The sequence below is a fragment of the Anser cygnoides genome, chromosome 4, assembly GCF_040182565.1.
Source record: "Anser cygnoides isolate HZ-2024a breed goose chromosome 4, Taihu_goose_T2T_genome, whole genome shotgun sequence".
NCBI lineage: Eukaryota > Metazoa > Chordata > Aves > Anseriformes > Anatidae > Anser > Anser cygnoides.
In genome coordinates this window covers 40,511,223-40,532,292 of record NC_089876.1, presented here as the reverse complement: position 1 = coordinate 40,532,292, position 21,070 = coordinate 40,511,223, and the positions used below count along the sequence as shown (strand labels likewise).

Genomic DNA, 21,070 nt, shown 5'->3' with positions numbered 1-21,070 from the left:
TAATTTTCATCTTAAAGTCTGGTAGCATAAAAGCAGGCGGCGAGCAGACTTCATACATGTTGCTGATCATAGCTCTGTGTGATTCAGTGCTTGCCAACTTTGTTTTGGTTTTCCCGTGGCTTCTCAGGGTCTACCAAAAGGGCTGCCTACATTGAACTGAGGTGGTGAACCTTTTCTCTGCCAATGAGGTCGACCTGTGGAGCTGAGAATCCATTGGCTCTGAGGCTGGGTGATGGCTCATTAAACAACAGTAGCAGACGGTGCATGGGCAAAGAAATCTTCTTGCAGGTCCTCATAGTTGCAGCATGCTGTTTCCTGCTCCGTAGTGGCTGAGGCAATGTGTTGTGCTGGAGGCAGCCTTGGGGACCTCCCTGGGAACTGCTGCTCGCTATGAATGCCTCTAATGCTCACCCAAGGGGGCCCGAACCACTTCTGCATGAACCTGGTTCCCCACTGCGGCAGCATGATGATGATTTTGGTTTTATTTTAGTCGTTGCAAAGGCACCGCGTGTTGAAGTGAGCCCCCTGCTATGAGAACATGAAGTTGTCTGTATTTAAGGCAATGCAGAAATGAGCAGAGCTTCCATTGTGTTGGTTGCACACACAGTGCTGCACTGGTGTTGGAAAGCCAGGGCCAAGCCGTTCCCAGAGTTCTGTATGTAAGGTGTTGGGGGTACTACTGAGGAAAATCCTCCGCCTGCAATTCCTGCTTCCAAATGTCAGTCCGTTGATTGCTTTCCCCATGGCTGAGGAGAGGGAATGCAGTCTTCAGCCTTTCCTTCAGGGGTGAGGCAGGGATTTCTGAGGCTGCAAGGAGCTGATCGTAGTTTGATAACAAGCACGTGTGTCAGAGGGCTTTCGCTTAGGTGGGCCAGCCGGGGTGGCTGGCGTGACACAGCAGTTTGTCATCCCTCTTCCCAAGGCACGGATGAGTAATGAAGCACCTTGCTAGCAAATAGTTTGTTCAGTGGCTTTCATGTAAATGTAACTGCATACACGTACAGCTTGGGTAACTGCGGGTCTAGCTGAATGACTCAAAACTTATAAAATTGCTTGAAAGAAAAAGGATTAAAATGTATCAGAAGTTGGGATACTGCAGCAGCTCCATTGTTTACCTTACAAGTGTTTGGAAAGGTATTTCTGGATATCTCGTGATGCCTTAGCTTAACTCTTACAGGTGCCCTCTGCTATGCTGAACTGGGAACGTGCATTAAGAAATCTGGCGGTCACTACACCTATATCCTGGAGGCCTTTGGCCCATTACCTGCTTTTGTGAGAGTCTGGGTGGAATTACTCATTATTCGGTAAGTGTATCACGGCTTTTCTCTGTTTCTTTTCTGATGGCAATACGCTTTTCAGTCATGAAGAAAACTCTCCAATACATGATGTGCAAAAGAAATCAAATATATCTTGACGTATGAGCTAAGTTTTTTAGTGCAGCTGCTTCAGAGAATTTAACAATGCTATTTTGCTTGTTGGCATTGAAACATTAAAAAAAAAAGTGTATGTATCAAAAAGAAGATTCTGTGAAAACAGCCTGTCACACAAATTCAGCTACTTGTTTAATTTTGCTAAGCTTACTGTACCCATTAATGTTAATACCTGTGCCTACTTGAAATACAGTGGAAGAGAAGTCACCTCTGCATTTTGTCACTCTTGACAGCGGCTTTTGGAGTGGTTGCTGTTGTCTATACATACAGGAATAATGCAAGGCAAAGTTATTGCCCAGTACATTTCAGATTTTGGGGCACCATGTATTCTCTAGATGTCAGTTCAAGTCCCTCTATTTTGTTTTCATGGTGTGTTAGAGAAGTTAATATGAAAAGCACTAGCTGGGCAAATAAAGCAACAGGAAGTCCTTACATATCTAAAATGTCCAAAGTACTGATGTGGTGTGGTTGATGTAGCCCTCGACTTTGTGTAAGATATTACAATATGAAGATGCAGAATTATGAAACCATAGCAAATAAATTTTCATAATTTAAATGGATCTTTTTATCAAACTAAAATATGTCCCTTTTCAAATTTAATTTTTTATAGTATTGCTGAGGCTGGAGAGCTTGTTACATGTAGAAAAGGGCAATTCACTTATGTAAAATAAATTCAGGAGTGATCCATGCCTGCCTTAGGCTAGTTAGCACTCCTTTCCTCTCTCTTCTGAAACCAGCAAATGAATCACAAAAGCACAAGCCTCATCTCAAATCACAGCTATGTTTACATAATATTGACAAGTTCTAGCATAGCCTGTTGAGTTTAAAAGCACTAAGAGTGCTGAGTCATTATGAATCCATAAATCCTTATCTTGTTTTCAGAGGAAATAATTGTGTACGTCAGATGGTCCCTCACATCCTCCTCACTCATCGGTAACCCTTGCACAAACTGCAAAATTTCCACCAAATGTCGTGAAGGAGCAGATGCCTTAATCATATTATCTTCTTGCCAAAGAGAAAACCAGATAGAGGAAGCAGACCTATGGTTTTCACTGAAGGAAACAGTGGTGTGAACATAGCTATATCCTTGCACAACAGAGGATCAACAAAAGAGAGTAATGGTAGAAATCCCCTTGTTAATCTGCACCCTACTGGGCAGGGGGGACACTATTAGCTTAGGCATAAGTACCCACAAGAAACGAGACTTCAGAAATTCCTCTCCTCATGAAATGTTTAAAAAACTTTGTACATATGACAGTGTCTCAGGAGTGTCATAAAAACATTCTTAGTCATTGTGATCTGCCCCACACCCAGTAAATAATCATCCTGCACATGGGAAAGAACATCAGTGGATTCTTTAATCATCAAATCTGAGAGGCAGCAAGGGAGACATACTTGTTATAACTTGTGATGATCAGAGCAGCGCTGCCGACACTCTGTGTAGAGTCTTCTATCTGACTCTGGCATCGTAAACTAATTGGCTTCTGCTATCAAAGAATTTGGGACTTCGTATGTACCTACGGTGTTTTCACTGGGTGAAGCTGCACACACGCTTCTCGGTTAAGCCTTTTTTTCCTCTAAAAGACACAGAATTATCACACCCACAGGCTTCTGAAGCAGCCACAACCAAAACAAACATTTCCTCTCCTCATATATCTTTACAGCCCCTCTTTTACAGTGCAGGACACACTTAAACTCTGCCCGTGTACTGACTTGACTATACTGTGCTAGCATCCCCCGGTGTTCAGAAGTGCCTTACGCTACGCTGTTCCTCATCCAGTACACGTAGGAACTCCTTTTCTCCCCAGGAGTCAGGTTGTGGGTGTACTACATACCTTAAAAACAAAGCAAAAAAAAGTTTTCCAACAAGTGAAGATGGCTGTGTGAACACATTGTCTGTAGTGCTTGTATATGGTGGTTGCTAAACCCAGGTTAGGTAAGAGCGCACCGCCAAAGAGGTGACTTACTCACCTCTGGTATGTGCTGCCGGCGGTAGGCCGGCCCTTCTCCCAGTGGCTTTTTTTTCTCTCTATCTGTTATTTATTTATTTTTTCCTTGCCCTTAAATGAAAGCTGCTAATTAGCTTTCTGTACATTCATGAATGTACAGATCTTAGGAGCCTGCCAATCTTTCTTTCTGACTGCAGTAAAAAGGAATATGCTCCATCCCTTCAACGTCTGCCTCAGCTGGCCAGGGACACCGTCACCACCATCTCCCCTCAAATGTGGGAACACAGGAGGCCTAGATATTTATTAAAGGTATAACTAACTAGATATTTATTAAAGGTATAAAGGAGCTCTGTTTTTAAAAACAAATGTTGTGGAGCTAGCAGTGACTGCCACTTTATTAAGGCTTTTCTTAAAATGAGAGGGAAAAATCCAAGTTCTAGGGGAAGAAGTAGAGACTGAGGAAAAAGATCTGGGAAAGCTCCAAAGATCTGATCCTTTATCTGATCCAGGCCAGTTCAAGCTGCTTTTGGCAGTCTGCAGCATTCAAATTCTGGAAGCCTGGTCATCTGCTTATGTAAATCAGAAATATTCCACCGAGGTATAGACAGTAAATGGATGGGTAAAACTCATGCAGGGGACGTTCAGCCTGTAGCAAAGGCAGCAGCTGTGAAGCCAGTTGTTGGCCAGTGAGAGGGGTGGTTCTTGTGCATGGGGTGTACACAAGCAGCAATCCTCACTTGTCTCTGCAGAAACTTTCTTAGGAAGATGCTTTTGGTCTGTGCTCCCCTGCAGTTTGGTCCAACACAATGTGTGACCTTTTGGTTGAGTCATGGTGCTAAGAAAGTGCTTTTTGTTTCAAAGGCAAAGCTCTCTTGTGGAAAATTCCTCTAGCATTTGATGAAGAATAATAACTTCTCTGCAGAGTTTTTACACTGCTCTATAGCAACTATATTTTTGTTAAAATTCATCTGGGAGATGTATATTCTGCACTTAAGGCATTGTTTTATTAAATGCTCTGGATTCCTCATAACAAATTTGAGTGGACTCTTGTTTAACTCAAAAACAATTTGAGGCAGAATCAAATACCTTTTTTTTCCTTGCTGTGTGTAAGTGTGACGAGGCACAGTTACCACCAGCTGTCCTGAGGAGGGGAAAAGTGTCCTCCCCAGGCATGTGGGAACAGACCGCTGAGACTGTAATGTGCAGACAGTGTCTGATCTGAGGCACAGGGCAAAGTACTGGTAATACGTGCCAGTGCTAAGGCTCCTGGCAAACATTTAGCTTGTCTCAAAGAGAAAGGCTGTGTGAATATTATTTCAAATTTGTAGATGCAACAACTGCATGCCTGCTTTTCCTTGCATTCCCTCTGTTTCATGGAAGGGACTTTCTGTACTTTGAGGATTTTTGTTCTCACAGTGTTGGAAAGTTGTTACTCAATAAAAGTAGCAAACATTATTAAAATTGTTTGCATTTTAAGATATAGCATTTTCATTATTTTTTTTTTTTACATTGTCCCATATTTATTAGTAGGCTTGGGTAACTTTTGGATGCTTATTTCAGTAAAGCGGAATTCTCAGCTTCACTGAGATTAATTGCTTGTCTGTGAGGGGTAGGATGTACCTTGCCACTAAAAATTCAGTCCCCAACAACTTTCACTCAGGGTTTTGCCCATGCAATTTAATTGTGGCCACGTTCACTTCAAGCATGGCAAGGAAAATTTGTATTGGTACATTTCCTTTCTTCACAGCAAGAAAGTTTTAAGAGTGAACCTGGGAAGAAGTGATGCTGGCAAGATCATCATCACTGAGCAAAGCCAAACTGTTTATGGTTGTCTGTTATGCTCAGAAATCATGGTACCTGGTGGCATAGCTGCTAACAGGCACCAAAGTTAGGTACACTTTGCAGTTCTGTAATAATAAATTTACAGTATAATCTCAAAATGGGTATTGTTTACATACTACTGCAGATTAATTTTGTGATTTTTTGTTTTGTTCTTACTTTTCACCCTAGCCCTGCTGCCACAGCAGTGATATCGTTGGCATTTGGACGGTATATTTTGGAGCCTTTCTTTATGCAGTGTGAAATCCCAGAACTTGCAATCAAACTTATTACAGCTGTTGGCATCAGTAAGTATCCAACTCTAGTTTTCAGGAATAGTAAAGATTATGTAAATTAAAAAAAAAAAAGTAATCACACACTGAACAGGTAGTCGTTCAGTGTGAATCACTACAGAATGATTGTGCATCCCATGCCAAGGGCATCAGCATGACTTTTTGCCTCAATTTGTGTATTTGTGAACATATATAATAGTAAAAAAAATAGCAGACTTTATTAATGGTAGAGAAAATCTATTGCTAACCCTGATTCTGTTGCCACTGAAATTAATGGCAAAACTCTCGTTATTTTTGTGGAAGCAATTTTAGTCCCTAAGAGATGGTGAGCTGGTGCCAGATATGTGAAAGAATGATTACTTGATTTTAAGTGCTTCGCTTTACCTCTGTTTTAGGAGGCAAGTACTTGCCAAGTATGATGCCACGAAGAAATGTAGTTCCCTTGACTGGAGCACAGGCAACATGAGATCATTTTTCCTAGTCCCTCCCTGTCCTGCATAGTGATAAAACTTACTGAGGCATCGTAGTTCGGGAGGCAGGAACCTGAAGGACTTTGGGAGCAGGGTGTACAGTTTGGTGAAAATGCATGCTGGTTACCAGCAGCTTGCTCTCCTTTTGCTAAGTAATGAGTGTAAAGGTATCGTTTGGAGCTGATGGGGGGAAGGAGGCTACCCCTAGACCAGGAACTTTTCAGTCTGCTTGGACTGGCGTGTGAATGAGGCTCTGCTCCATGGGGCACTGGAGGCTTGTTTCCATCTTTGTGCAATTACCAGGGATGATGCTCCTCACACACGCACACACACACACTCACTCAGCTGTGCTGGGAGGAGACTGTGGAGCAGACCTGAGTAATTAGTAACAGATTGTTCCTTTCAGTTTGGCCAGTGCACATAGCAGAAACAAAAGGACTGGAAAAAGGAATTAAGACTTGCAAAGTGATCAAAGGCACACAGGAGACCACTTTAATTTTGCACAGTAATAGGTTTGGATTACTTTTTCTTTCTTTGGGGTAGAGAGTTCAATTGACATTGAAATTTGCAGTCCACAGGTTACTGAGGCTTTGTGTAAGAGCTCTCTTGGTAAGAGCGCTCTTCTGGCAGGAGTGTTAAAAAAAGCAGTATGTGACCGCATTTCTTTCTGACTTAATTATGCACAAACTATAGGTTTCATAGGAATAATTGAATTAAGGGCTTGAATTTTGAGGTCAATGACTTTTTATGGCTACATCTGTCTAAAATATTTCAGTGAGAGATAAGGGTGAAACAGATGTTCAGCAACTTCAAGGTCACTGTGACAGAAGGAATGTTAAGTGAGGACTCCATTAAAAGTGTTTTGTTAAGTGCGTGCGATTCAAGCACAATAAGCGAACAATTTAAAATAGATTTTTATTGCTTTTAATTTAATTGAAAATCTGTGTGATAAGCCAGGGCTACACAAAGTAATTAAACAAAGAAGTAGCGTTGCAGGGGGGGTGCGGAGATATGCAGAAATAATTACACCCTAAAGGGAGATAGGAGCTCACAGCAGACTGTTCCTATGGTGACCAAGGGTCTGTGCAGAGCAGGTAGGATGAGCTGTCGTTTCACTGAAGCGAGAGTTTCTTGGAGAAAGTTTGTAATTGTGAATGGGATGGTGCTGAGAGAAACAGGGACGTGTCAGGCTGGAGCTTTAGTGTAATTCTTTGCAGCGTGCTCTGCAGCGGAGTTTCATTTTTGGTGGGTTTTGATCACATGCTACACTTAAGCTCAGGTACCTGAGGATGTACGGCTGTTAATCTCGTACTGTAACAATTAGCTGTTGGGGCGGTAATTGTTATGAATGTTTTGTACTGTGCATGTAGGCAGAGCGATAGGCAAGATTAAGATGTTGTTGAGCCTCACAGACACATCGGAGCCCTGAAGATCTTATAATCCAATTTAACGGTGCCAAACATAGTGTTTGCTTCCACTGAAAATTGTATTACGTTAATCAGAAAGTGAACTGATGTGCTTTTTGTCGTCTTATCCACTCTTGGTCACTTCTACCACCCACGTCTGATGACAGAGCACTTTCTACATATCTGTCTTTATTGCGTGGGGAGAAAGGTAGTAAGAAGCACCGTTAAACTCTGTTCTTGAGTGAAACTTTATTTTGTAGTTTTACCTTGTCATTTCTGATCATACTAGAAAAGTCAGGAAGAGATTTTGAAAAATCTCTAGGTGATCCCCTGCTCTCAAACACAGTCAGCGTACCTAAACAATTTCTGACAGATGTTTGTATAAAATGGTCTTCAGAGCTCCAGAGGAGGAGTTTCTACATCTTCACCCAGCTCTGTAGCCCATTTCTTTTCTGTCCTTGTCACAAGAAAGTTTTTTCTCAATCATTTTTCACCTAAATATCCTTTTCTACAATTTAAACCTAATATTTCTTCTCCTTTAAAAATATCTCCATCTTGGTTTGTTATTTTTTGGAGCAAAACATCCGCTGGGTACAAAATTTCCGCTGAAATCATACCTGTCCTGAGCTGTAGACACAAATTTTCTGTTCCAGGGTATGGTGCTTTCTTCATGGTAACTTTTCTTTTCTTTTATTTTTTGAAACAAAGAGTCTGAACATTTCAGTGGCTCAGAAGAGAAAAGGATGCTCATGTGGAGCTTCTCTTCTCATTCCTCGGGTTCCTAAGCCTCTGAGCAGCACAGGCTGCCTATTTTCAAACTTAGAGATCACTTTAATTCACTCCGCGTTTTTCGAATGAATCTCTACAGGGGGAAAAACCTAGGCAAATATGGGATACGCACATCTCAGTCTACCTGTCAGTCTGCCGTAAAATTTTTTTGAACTCACTCAATTTAACTGAAACTAAGAGAAGAACAGACATCTCAAACATATTTAATTATGACATTTTTATGAAAGTAAGTGGCCAGGTAGAGAAGAGAGAACCTGTACGTGCCCTGGCATAGGGAGGAAGTATAGAAGAAAATGCATACAGGAGAGGAGGCCTTCTAAATGCCCAACTTTGCTTGAGCTGGAGATTTGCCTCCTTGCACACAGCAGCCCCAGAACACAAAGCAGAAGGATTCAGGCCATCTTTGTTCTGATGGTGAAGACTTTTTTTTTTTTAGGAGAAACATTTGGAAATTTATTTTTCTTTTTAAAGGAAAGCTGATAGACTTCTCCATATTTATCGCTTCTTCCAATGAAGAGGACCTTTGCAAAGCATGGAGATAGGCAGTGCAAAAAAATCTATATTCATATATTGCTTTAATTGTATCTGTTAACTCTTCTCCTAATCTTACGCTTAAGTATATTCATAACAGTGAGGGATAAATTATAGTGTGTTAATGTATTGAACTGAACTATTGATCTATAACCTGAATAGACATGCAGCCTTAACTGAGCCAGTTCTAATCTTTTCACTTGTTCTCTGTATCAGCAAATAAACAGGATTCAAACAAACAGAAGAAAAAACAAAACAAAACAAAACAAAAACTATTAAACTGTGAGGTTACCAACTCGCACATTTATAAAGTTTTTAAATTTACTCATATTTTGGGCATTTTATGCCACAATAATGGATAATTTTCTCAGTTTTGTTGTTTTTGGAGGTCTGCTAAAAACCAACCAACCAAAAAAAACCACCAAATACCCAAATAGTGACTGTTAGACAGGGGCCATATCATGCTTGAAAACCAAGGCCGACTGTACAGATCTATCAGGGTTTGCTGGCAAACACTCTGGAAAGTTTTGCTGGCGTAAATTTGATGTGTATGTGAGCCTGGAGTTGCCTTTTTCTCCTGTCATGGCAGCTGTTATGGACACTGCTCTCTCCCGCTGACAGTTTTCAGGCAAGCAGTGTAAATGAAGACGTCTCTTGGCTGTAGAAATAGCAAAAGCTGCTCTGATGGGTGCTTTTGTGCCTCCTGTGACTTCCTTTTAATTGATGCATTAAAATCCACAAATTGAGGATACTTTTGGCTTTGTGTAAATGCCTTGAACCTAAAAGCCTGACAAGCCAGGGGAAGGCAGCTCCCGTGGTTTCCCGCAGAGGCAATGGCACATATGTTCCTGAAAAGTAGGCCAGGATGTAATGCTTGCTGCTGCTGCTCCCGTTAGATTTTGTTATCCATTTATAGCTGCGTCTAAGTGAAGGGAAAGGATCGTGAAAAGCAACATGATCAGTGTTACCATTGTGTTCAATTGTTCACAAACCTTATTTTGTTCTCCCTCCACACTCCCCTAGATTAGGATTCATCTCACTTTTAGTTAGATATTTAGTTTGTCTAGTTGCCCACGCTCCCTGTAAAGTTAGTGGTGAAAAAGGGGAAGAGACCCATCCTGGAGGCAACTCATATCCTCTTAGCTAGGCATCCAAAAGAGATGTTATTAATCATCCCCTGGAGGACAATGCCTTTTCACTGAGGATGCAGGCAGATTAGATGTCTGACTTTCAGCTGGCCAGTTTAGAGCTGAGTCCTACTTTTGCTGTTCTTTTGTCTGGGGAGTTGCTGCTTCCTTCGGATTTTTGCTATGATCCTGTATCAGAGCCTCTACAATCTTGAAGTATCTCCATAAGATCTTATTCATAGAAGAGTGCTGTTGGATGACGAGCAAAGACCTGAGATATAATTTCCATCTTCATTTGTGCAGCCGCCCAGCTGTGCAAGGGACTTGCTCTTACAGAAGACTTAAAGCTAATGGCACCATGCACTGGTCTGGCTGCAGGTGTAGCTTTCCTTCATCTTCCTGATCAAATGAAGGTCCTTGCTGTGTCCATTTTGCTTTCTCTGTTCATTTAGAAAGCCTCAGCTGAACCATTTTGCTGGCTTGTACTCACAGTCAGGGTTGGAGAAAGTTTAGCAGCCTGCTCACGCGCAGGTTGTCTTCATGAAAACATCGCCCTGGATTTTTTTTCCTTCAAGCCAATGTGGCTCTCCCACAAAGTTGTGGCTTGTGATTTGTGTGTGGCTGACCAGCAAGGAAGGTCATGAGTGGATCAAAATTAGTGTTTGCACTAGTTTGCCATCAGATGACACTCTCACTTGTGTATCGGGAAGGTGAAACTGATGCATGAGTAAACCTTGAGGAGGAGGAGGATGCTCACATTGCCTATTCTGACCTGGGTCAGGGTAGCAAACTGCTGCAGTGAGCTTGAACACTGGATAAGCTGGATGTCAAATTGCAGATGTTTTCCTACCCATGAAACTCTTCTTTGACATTTTCTCATAGCCTAGCCCCTGCCCAGGCTTGTCTTATGAAATAGAAAAGTACAATATACTGAACTTTCTAAGACACTTGAAGAAATTCAGTTCTTGTTTATGGCACTGGATTTTCTTAATAGCTTAAACACTCTTGGTGAGATAACTGTTTTAAATATATTTTGCTTGGATGATAGCTGTTTAGCTTATCTACCTTTTTTTTTCAGGTGATCAAACCCTAGGAAAGATGGGGTTATCTCAGTCAGCAGTGACTTAAAGGGAACTTTGAACATCTAAATAAGTGAAGTTACGTCAGGGTAATATTGTGACAATAGAGTAATGAATCAGGCCCCTGGAATTTTATGTTTCCTGCCAAGTGTATGTATACAAGGAAGTAATAAAGCAAAAAAAAATAAAAAATAAAAAAAAAGTATTTAGATCTGATGTGATACTTTGCAGAAGTTCAGGAGATTTTTTGTGACTCAGAAAAAAATACTGTGACCTTTAAGATCTCTTTTTTTTTTTTTTGTGAAACCCTGAAATTAAGTGATGTTGTGAGTTTCTATTGAATTTGGTCAACAATAGTGGTTGACTTTGGTAAAAAGTTCATTTGAGTGGGGGGCCTTCTCTTTCCCAAATAATAATTCCAGACAATAATTACGTTTTTTTTTTTTTTCTGGATTTTTTAAAATATAAAATATCTAAAATTATATTGGACTGCAGATTGCTTGTCGCTTTCTCACTTTTCCGTTAAAACAAAACTGCTTCTGGTTAAAACTGAGAAGATTTTTTTTTATAATACAGTCTTTGGCCTTGTCATTTCAGAGCCGATAAAAAGGGCCTGGGATAAAGCAGCTGTTTTTGTAGCCAGAAAGTTTGTACCGTGCCAGGCTTAAAATGCCAGCTAATGCAAACTAGCTCCTAGGCTCTGGTGGGACTTCATGCGTCCCGTGATGCGCCGTGTGGCTGCCGATGCAGATGGAGCAGTGCTCTTGGGAGAGCTGGAGGGAAGGAAGGGCTCTGGTGAGGAGCTTGTTCATTAGTTCTGTGCCGTGGAAGGAGAGAGCAGATCAATGAGCAGGCTTGTAGTACCACGTTCACCTTTCCCTGCAGCAGTGGGGGAAAGGGAATTTTTATCTAGTGAAATGACTCACATTTTCCATTCACTTGGTAAATATTTTTTCCTTTTTTTTTTTTTTTTTTTTGGCAGACTACTTTATTGATTCTTTTTTTACCAGGGTATTAGTTTACATAAGCTGGAATGACTGGCACCCATATAAGGCCTCCTGTTCTCCTGTCAGTCAGTTCCTAGCAAAGGCCAGGAGATGCCCTCCCCGACCCAGGACAGGGCATGAAAGCACTTCTCACCCAGGCTGGTTGTGTTGGCAAAGCACAGACCTGGGCTTTGTCTTCTTTGCCAATTCCCACCATGGGCAGGAACATTTCTTGCACTCTGGCCCTCTTGTGTCTCCAGTGGCATGGCTGTAAAGGAGGGGAAACAGTGAAAAAGTGGAGCAGGTGTCAATAAGGCAGTGAGTGACGAGTTCATGCCCGGTCTAGATGAGTGAGAGGAAGAGTAACGTCATCAGTAATTGTTACACTTTTCTGGAATGCAAATCTCTAATCAAACTGACATCGATACAGAAGTATGGAGTGACAAGGGTTGTGCAATTAATTTTTTTCATCCAAGGCAGGCTTCTGTCAGCCCATCGTTTACCAACAGCTAACGAACCTGGGTACATGAAGCTTTAATTTGCTGCAGAAGGAGCCAGGTGGAGAATGAGGAGATGGATGGGTCAGAAAGAGGGGCTCAGCTCAAGCATTTCCAGGGGAGCCTGGAAGGGAAACGTGAGAGGTGGGAGGGCAGCAGAGGGAGAGGGTTATCAGGGTGTATTTCCTTCAGTGTACCTGAATCTATTGTCTGTGCAGCCTCTCAGTGGGCAAAGAGTTTTGTGGCGATTTCAGTGGCATGAATATTTCTTTCTGACTTTTCTTTTTTTCCCCTTGCAGCACTAGTGATGGTCCTGAATAGCACAAGTGTCAGCTGGAGTGCCCGCATTCAGATTTTCCTTACCTTTTGCAAGCTTGTAGCGATTCTGATAATTATAGTCCCTGGAGTTATCCAGCTAATTAAAGGTATGAAATGAAAAGTAAATGCTTTTAAAGTGCTTTTATCTTTACGCTCCCCAGTCTCCCTGCACTAGCCTCCACCAAATAATGCTTATGGCAGCAAAATCTCTTAATTAGTCTCTGCTTGTTCAACTGAAGCTCTGCACTGTCATGTAATTGATTAGAAGTGGAACTACACTGGGATGAACTGGTATTTCCTTCTGCATGCCAATGAGACTATTCAAATCAGACTTGGCTTTCAAGCAAGTGATAGGATCGCTCTTCTCTGTAAATTGCATTTTGCATGAACCTTGTGAAAGGCTCAGGATGAGCTTTAATGACAGATGAGCATGTCCCCCGCCAAAGCACTGGCCTCATCCAAGCAGAACATGCCTCTTTTAATTGCACTGGTGCCTGGTCCTGTCCAGTACTGGGTGTGGTGGTGGTAGGGTCTCAGATTTGGGGAATGTGTGAATGCTGTTCTAATTGTGAATGCTAATCTCCAGTCAGTCGGTAGGGGTGGTTGAATAGGTATTCGTTATCATAGAGAAATGCATAAGTTAAAGATGCTGTACTGGAAGACAACCTGTAGTTAGCTAGCTGTTGTTTTCACAGGCTTCCTGCCCGCAGCTCTACTAGATCCTCACGTTTCACATGTGTTTTACTTCTTCCAAGCGAGAAACTAAAGTGTGCAGCTAAAGGCAACAGCCTGGGACTAACCAAGAGTAAGAAAGGCAAGCAGCATTGCTTGGAAGACCAGATTTACTCTACAGGCTTTGTCAATGTTGCTGCCTAAGCAAGGAACATGAACATAGGCCTTTGGTGTCTCCCAGCCTGGAGATGGCTGTGCAGGCCTTTTGCTGGCTGTCATTTGGGTAAAGCCATGGTGGCAGAGCAGCTTTACTGGCACACACTCAGCCACCTGCAGAGGAAGGCTCTTCCATCAGAGCCCCTGGCGGCAGAGAGGGTGAGACGGGGACAAGCCCCAACTCTCTCCTTACCATAATGCTAGGCAATAATGACAGGAAGCATGAGGAGCTATTCAGCGCAGAGGGTCAGAAAGGGGAACACTTTTTAATGAATGGGTGGCAGATTTTATCTCGCAAAAACTATTGCTGCTGGCTCTGTCCCTGGGGACGCTCTCCTATTGTGCTTCACAAAGCCTCCGTCTGAGTCAACAGCGCAGCACCCGGCTCAGTGCTCAGAGCAGTGAGCTCACAGTTTCTCAGGGACAGGCAACTCTCTGTGGCTAGCAGTAGGCTCTGAAATAAAACTTTCCCTGTGCAGCACTCTGCTGATTCACTATTTCTGTTTTCATGCTTTTCACTTTCTTTCTGGCTGTTGCCATGCCTCTTCCCTCACTTCGTTTCATGTGAAAGCTTTCTCCTTGTTCCACTCTGTCCCTTTTCCCCTAGGCCTTTGAAGCAGGCCAGACCAAGGTTTGGATGGGCTTTACCACTCTTAGGTAGATCAAAGAGTGTCCCTGATTCCCCACTGGCACCTTCCTCTGGCCACGGCTCTTCCTGTCTACCAAAAGCCTCCACTTCAGTGGGGTTTCTGACTGAGAGCTTAGTAAAAACTGAGTGAAGAGTAGAGGATTTGACCCATTGCTAATTAAATTCTCAGTGCATTCTCCTTCCTACTGCTTTTCTTCAGAGAGTCATTGCTTCTCAGGAAGTCTGGAATTTTGTGGGGAGGTCTTAAGAACTGTAGAGCACCTTGCAAATGATGAAATACCACAGCTCCAGGGCTGTGACAAAGGCACACAATTAAAACTTGTAATGTGGACTTAAAGTTCTCAGGAAATTCCTCCTCAGTAATTTCTGTTGCAATATTTGGGGAACTGTATTATTAATCAGCCTTGGTTTCTGAATGGAAGCTCTTCATTGTGTTGTTCAGCTGTGGCTATGCATACGCTAGGAAAGATGAATGCCTTGTGTTCCTTAGCAGGAGTGTGTTTACACCAGCAGAGAGACAACTGGTTCCGTCAGTACCTTCCTCTGCTACCAAAGGACATTCAAATAGATCTTTACTGAATATTAGGACTTGGGGTGTGTATAGGGTTTTGGGGCACTTAGTGCACTCACTTTGGTATTGATCTTTGGCACTCACCTATCCTGCATCTTTCCTGCTGTCTGCCTGGCATTTTTTTCAAAATGTTTACTCTCAAACGTCTGCATGTATAGAAGCATAATTCTTACTTGGTATAATGTAAGCTACATTGCTGCCTATGACGTGGTAGAGGGTTACTAAGGGCTAAGAACTTCTGGGGTAGAAAGGTTTAAGATACAGAGTTTGTTTACTTTAGAAATGTTGCTTGTAAGTGAAATGCTTGCAATGTTCCTTCTGATGAAAATGTTAACAAACAAGGGAAAATTTTATAGCAAAAACTACAGACCTCATTCTGCTCTTTCATGTTGACGTAAGTCACTGCTGGAGACAACAGTTCAGTGAGTGTCATCAAGCTCAGAGTGATTTTAAAAAACCTAATAGGTCAAATTCTGCTTTGGCATAGCTAGGGATGCCACAAAAGCCTTTCACAATTACTGGCAGAATTTGGCTGCAGGGGTTGGGTCAGAAATTAAGGTCAAGAGCAGAACTTGAAGTCGGTGGACTGCTGGGTGATTAAATGTTCTGTGGTGTGATATATTTATTTGTTTTAAAGTAGGAGGTGACCAAGGAGCTTGCTTTTCAATACTGTTTTTGTTGATGTTGCAGGAGAGACACGGCACTTTAAAAATGCCTTTGCAGGGAATGATGCCAGTGTTATGGGATTACCACTTGCTTTCTATTCAGGAATGTACGCCTATTCAGGCTGGTAAGTTGTTGAAACCTAAAAGCATTTGTCTTGAAAGCAAACACTGATATGATTTAACAGACACATTTATTTATATGACAAATTGAGTTGCACATTCCACATATTTTGCCAAACTGCATCATGTAGTAACAGTAGATCTTGCCACTGTCCCATATGCTCAGTCGCTATTCTGAGAGCCGCTCTAAGAAGAAACGATAATTCTTCTACCATGTACAATATGTAAACGCTCACTGAATACTAAAAAAAAATATAAAAAAAATCTTAAGACTAGAAATAAAGGTAACAAGAAAAAATATTCTTAAATCCATACTAGGTATTTTAATAAAAGTCTAAAAGGGATAATAAAGCTTTAGGTCTTGTTGAGACAGAATTTACATGAGAAACATCTCTGAACTAGTAGAAAGTTGTGGATCTCCATCCCACTTGTGTGGACGTCAGCCTTTGCTTTGTAAAAGCAGCATTTGGAGAACGTGAAGTAAACTATAACTTCAGTGTAGACCACAAAACAAGGTAAAAACTAGTTTCTTATGCCTTTTGCTCTGACAGAATTGGACCTCACTTAACAAGAAGTGCAACTGGCTGCCATAGAAGTTAAGAGCTATTCACTGTGAGCAAAGGCATGAGAATCTGCCTTCAAGTATCCAGCTCAGAACTTTCTTTTAAGTTCTTTCCCTCTCCCCCACCAAAGTACACAGCGGCCAGTTTGAAAGATGCTGACACGCTTCAAATCTGCCTTACTATTTATTCATGCTTAGTGAGGGCTCTGTGTTGCACAGTGCCAATGTGCTTTGCAGCGGTGGCATGAAAAAGAAAAAAAGCCTACAATGCACAGAGTGGGCTTATTTTTGAGATAGCTTTGTCTGCAGGTCTTCCCTTTCCTTTCCATAGCCTCACAGGCTGTGAAATTCCTTCTCTTGCACAAAAGTCAGGGGCCAAGCGATAAGGGTTTTATTTATTTAATTTGGAGGGACAATGGGATGAGTATTTGAGTTCTCTGCTGGCCTGTAACTCCCCAGTTGCAGGAGCACTATAAACATGCACACTGAGGCATTGAACAGCACTTTTATATTAAATGGTGGGGGGGAAACCCAAGAGAGTTTGAAGCCTTTATCTATGATAGATATGTAAGAAAAGAGCCTAGCATTTTGAAACCTCAAAGAAATTGAACTCATTACAGGGACAGTCTCTACCTTCTTCCCTCTCTCTAATACAACCGTCTCTGTCTCCCACACCCATACACCTCATAGTTTCCCGCTTTTAAAATATTGCCCTAGCTGTACACTTTTCTACGATAGCAATTTTAAAAGCTCCTCAGTATTATTCACTGCCGAAGCAGTTTACTGTAAAATGCTGCATCAAAAAGATTGTTATTCTGCTGTTGTTTCTTTCCCTTTTCCTTCCCTTCTTCACCTAACGTTCCAAACCCTCTGAAATAAAAATCATCTCTACTTTTCCTTTACGCCTTCTGACTTTTATTTCAAGGTCCTTATTTGCCACTTATAAAATAAATTAGCAGGAAAAGATCTAGTTGGGCTAGTGGTTCTCCTAAGCTGCTGATTTGTCTTTGTCACCAGCTCCAATTGATTGCCTCAGAGCACAGAAGAGCAGACCATTAAGTGGAGTGTCAATAGCCTCGCACTATCACTTTCATGGGGCTAAATCAGTTCAATAAGCTGACCGTGAAGGAGTGTTGCAAGTGCTGGTGGTGTGTCCCGGGACAGAGGCAGAATTTTATGCATAGCCTTGTTACACCATTAGCTTTTAATGATACAGCTTTAAATTAGAAAACAAAGGTGGCATCACTTATGTGTGGGTTCATTCTGCCAAGGGCAAATGTGAACTCCTGGGTATATAAAATACTGGGTGAAAAGGGACAAATAGAGACAGGAGCGCAAGGGAACGTGTCTTTGCATTAATAAAAACACTGATGCAAGATCACCAAGTTACTTTTGTCTAGTAGCAGAGCTAAGACTAGAAAGAAGTTGCTAGATGTCTTACTAGGCAGAAGCCATCTCTCCCTGAACTATCCTGAGCCCTTATTTTGTGCTGTGCACTCTAGCGAGTCTAGAAACAAGTGCTGAGGTGGTTGCATACGATGGTAAATCTAGTTTTGTGGACTTTCATGCTGGGTCACAAAATCATGCTGTTTAGAGCCGTGAACCAGCGTTAACTCATTCTTCTAACCCAGAACTCTTCCAAGACTCGGGGTGCAGAAATGCTTCCAGACTTTCTACCAGATCAGCTATTGTCTGTTTACTCACTGTAACACGACGTTGCATCAGGTATTATTTGTCTTCCTGCATCTGGCCTAAAAGTAGAAAGCCAGCACAAGCACTGTCTGGATGGCGGCTCTGCTTAATTAGCCAGCATGTGGATCTGTGCCCAACGGAGCCAGGCACACCTGTGTGATCCAGTGGTGCACAAACCTGGTGTTAGCACGTGCAGAACACCGGGTTCGGTCACCCTGAGGCTTTATGGTCACTTTGCATGCAGGGCTGTGCCCTGTACAAGCTCACGATGAAAAATGTGTGTGTCTGCGTTTAGGGTTAGGGTAAGCATAATGGGTCTAGTATGCAAGGGGAAAAAATGTAATTTCATTCCGCAATGGCATTACATAGCTCAGGTCTTTTTTCCCTCTTTGCTGTCTTTTCCAAGAATTGAAAAACTGGCTTCCCTTCCTGAGTGTGGGGATGAAGGGGGGTTAAATCTCACCCCTGTCTTAATCCAAAATGGGCCTGCAGAGAGTCTGTTGGAACTGACAGCACAGCTTAACTAAAAGCATCTTCTTGATTCTCCAGGAAATAAATACAGGGTCAAAGTCTACCAAGCCCTCACAATATATTTTATAACTCTTTTCTAGGTTTTACCTCAATTTTGTTACTGAAGAAGTGGAAAACCCTGAAAAGTATGTACCATTTATTTATTTATTTATTTTGACTTTTGAAAAATGGTTGTAAAATTTAAAATGCTCTAAAAGTAGCGATCTTCAGAAATTCTGCATGCTGGTCAAGTTGCTTACTTTCCAGCAGATCTGAAATCTATTTGAATTGCAGCTGCTTGAAGATTTGCTATTTTTGGCCTGTTGTGACCTTGTTATGTATGCTGCTTTTATGTGCACAGAAAGCAGAAAACTAAGTAGCTCTCCAGGGCTCTGATTCTCCCCCTCAGGATACAAGTAACTATCAGTGGCTCCTTTCAGTGGAAGTTACTGGTATCCTGTCAGGGAAATTTTGCCCAAGAAACTTATCTGCTGGAATATTTGGCAGTTTTGCTATGTTTAAATATTAATCAAATGCTTAGTTCTACTTGTTTTAGATGTCTCAGAGTTGTGGGAGCCTGAATACACATAGCACAGCATCCCATCCAATTAAGCCTAACATGGAATATTGGTGGGAGTCTGTTTCAAACCAGAGACAAGCACTCTCACAGCATCTGTCTGTACAATATGAAAAGAAAAGCTCTCCTCTTACCGACAGTTTGATTTGGCAGATCTATTTTCATAGATATATTTTGGTGGAAGTGGCCAATAGTAAAACAATATTAACCTTTTCTAAAAATTAAAGAAATTATGTCTTGTCAAATCAAATGTTGTTCTTTGAGGAAATTAACTGTTTACCTAAAAATTCCTGGCTAGATATCATTTACTTATGTTTCTTAAATGAGACTCATGGCTGGGTACCACATAACTCTGTTTAAAAAGACCTCCAGCACTGTACAGTCATATAAAGCTATACATCTGAGATGTATAAAGAAAAAAAACACAACACAACCATCAGTTTGAAGTGTGCCGCAGGGCTTTAGGTGTTTTCTACTGAGTCTGAACCAAGCCTGGTGCTATTCAGTATTTTTCTGAAAGACCTAAAAATAATTATAGAAAGAAAAAAAAGATGATAAACATGAAGATGGCAGAAAGGCTGACAGCTTTCTATTGTCTGAGTGTCTTTGAGGGGTTTTGGGTGTTAACGGGCTCTTCAATGTGATAAGGATTTGTATATCAAGGAATTTATGACTGGAAGCTGAAACCAGACAAATGCAGGTAGAAAATACAGCATTAATATTTAACAAGGCAGTTGACTAATCATTAGAACAAATACCTTTGTAAACATTGGATTCTTCATTGTTAGTCCTCCATTCAGACCAAACACCTTTTTAGAAGCTTTAGCAAACCCAAGTCATTTAGCTTGGAGAAGAGTAGCTGGCTGATGCTAGAGGATCAAATAGCAAATCTGGGTTTAGCTACCAAGAATCTGTGTGCTTTGAAAAGTCAGGGGAGGCAGACATTCAAAACAAAACAAAACAAAAAACAGAAAACCACTTTTTTTTTTTTTCTTTTGCAAAATCACTTTACAGCAGAATGGCTTAAAAATTAATGTGAAACTAAATTAAATGAGTTAAGTGATTCTGGTCCAACTCTGCTTCAGGAAATTCTGCGGAGATGGCTTGGGAGTCAGTCTTAGTGATGTGATCAAAAGCATTTGCTAGAAGCAAAATAATTTATAAATTCTCATGTGGTTACCATCAATACCGCATGATGTTTTTAAACATACAGATTCCTACCACCCTTTGGGACTTTTCATACGGTTATGTGTCTCTCCAGTCCTCTTAACTTTATGATGATTAACTGAAATTATTGGTAATTTTCATTACAGCTAGTTTGGTTTATGCTGACTTTTTCTTGCTTGTGGTTTGAGTTATATGAGTGCATGTTTTTGAACATGTTGCCCTCTGCTGCTTAGGACAGAAAGACATCATGTTGTGGCCTGTCCTCTCCCCCTTCCTTTTTTTTTTTTTTCCTTATTTTAATCTAAGCACCCATTGAAACAAGTTGTATCACAGCTAAGGAAAATGAGGGTTGGATTTGGGGGTTTTCTCTGTGGGGTGTGAGGGATGAAGATGCTCTTTTGTGACCCCATCTTGGGAGGGCCTCACTGTCCTCCTGGACAGTGGGAACGGGGAGATCTGGGGACAAGCCCTAGGGCTGGGTTAGTCCTTCTGGTCTGTGTATTCCAGGATAGCTTTGTTAAAAACAGCTCCTTTCTACTTGTGCAATGCTGTTGCCAAGCTGTTAAAGCTTCCCTTCATTGCTCTTCATGTTGGGGCTGCACGGGACAGTAAAGATGCACGGTGTTCACAGCAGGATGCCCAAGATCCCAACCTCCCTGCGCCAGTACAAACAAACCATGCAAGAGATGGGGATTTTATGCGCTCTTTAATGAGTGGCAGGTGATAACAGGGCAGGTGGCTTGTTACCTGCTGTGCTGCTGGAGACCTCTGCACCCCTGGAAATGGGGATTCTGGACTTCCTGAACTCAAAACAGTGGGGATATTTTCATCCAGTTGTCCCACCTGTGAGTGGCAAAACAAAACAAGAAACAGTTTAGTACAGGCAAGAAACAGTTTAGTACAGGCATTAGGAGAGCCACTGACCGTGCTGCTGAGCAGCATTCAGAGTCATAGGCATTTATTACAATGAAACTGC

The 21,070-nt window shown here is 41.7% G+C and overlaps 1 protein-coding gene across 1 annotated transcript in view; it reads left to right on the top strand.

The window, feature by feature from the left end:
* The window catches only part of SLC7A11 (solute carrier family 7 member 11), a 64,717-nt gene that overhangs the window by 6,377 nt on the left and 37,270 nt on the right, over window positions 1-21,070 (top strand). Inside the window, exons 2-6 of the mRNA XM_013189191.3 lie at window positions 1,178-1,304; window positions 5,390-5,505; window positions 12,675-12,800; window positions 15,492-15,591; window positions 18,452-18,496. Coding sequence (XP_013044645.2) covers window positions 1,178-1,304; window positions 5,390-5,505; window positions 12,675-12,800; window positions 15,492-15,591; window positions 18,452-18,496 — 514 coding nt within the window. The remainder of the gene's footprint in view (window positions 1-1,177; window positions 1,305-5,389; window positions 5,506-12,674; window positions 12,801-15,491; window positions 15,592-18,451; window positions 18,497-21,070) is intronic.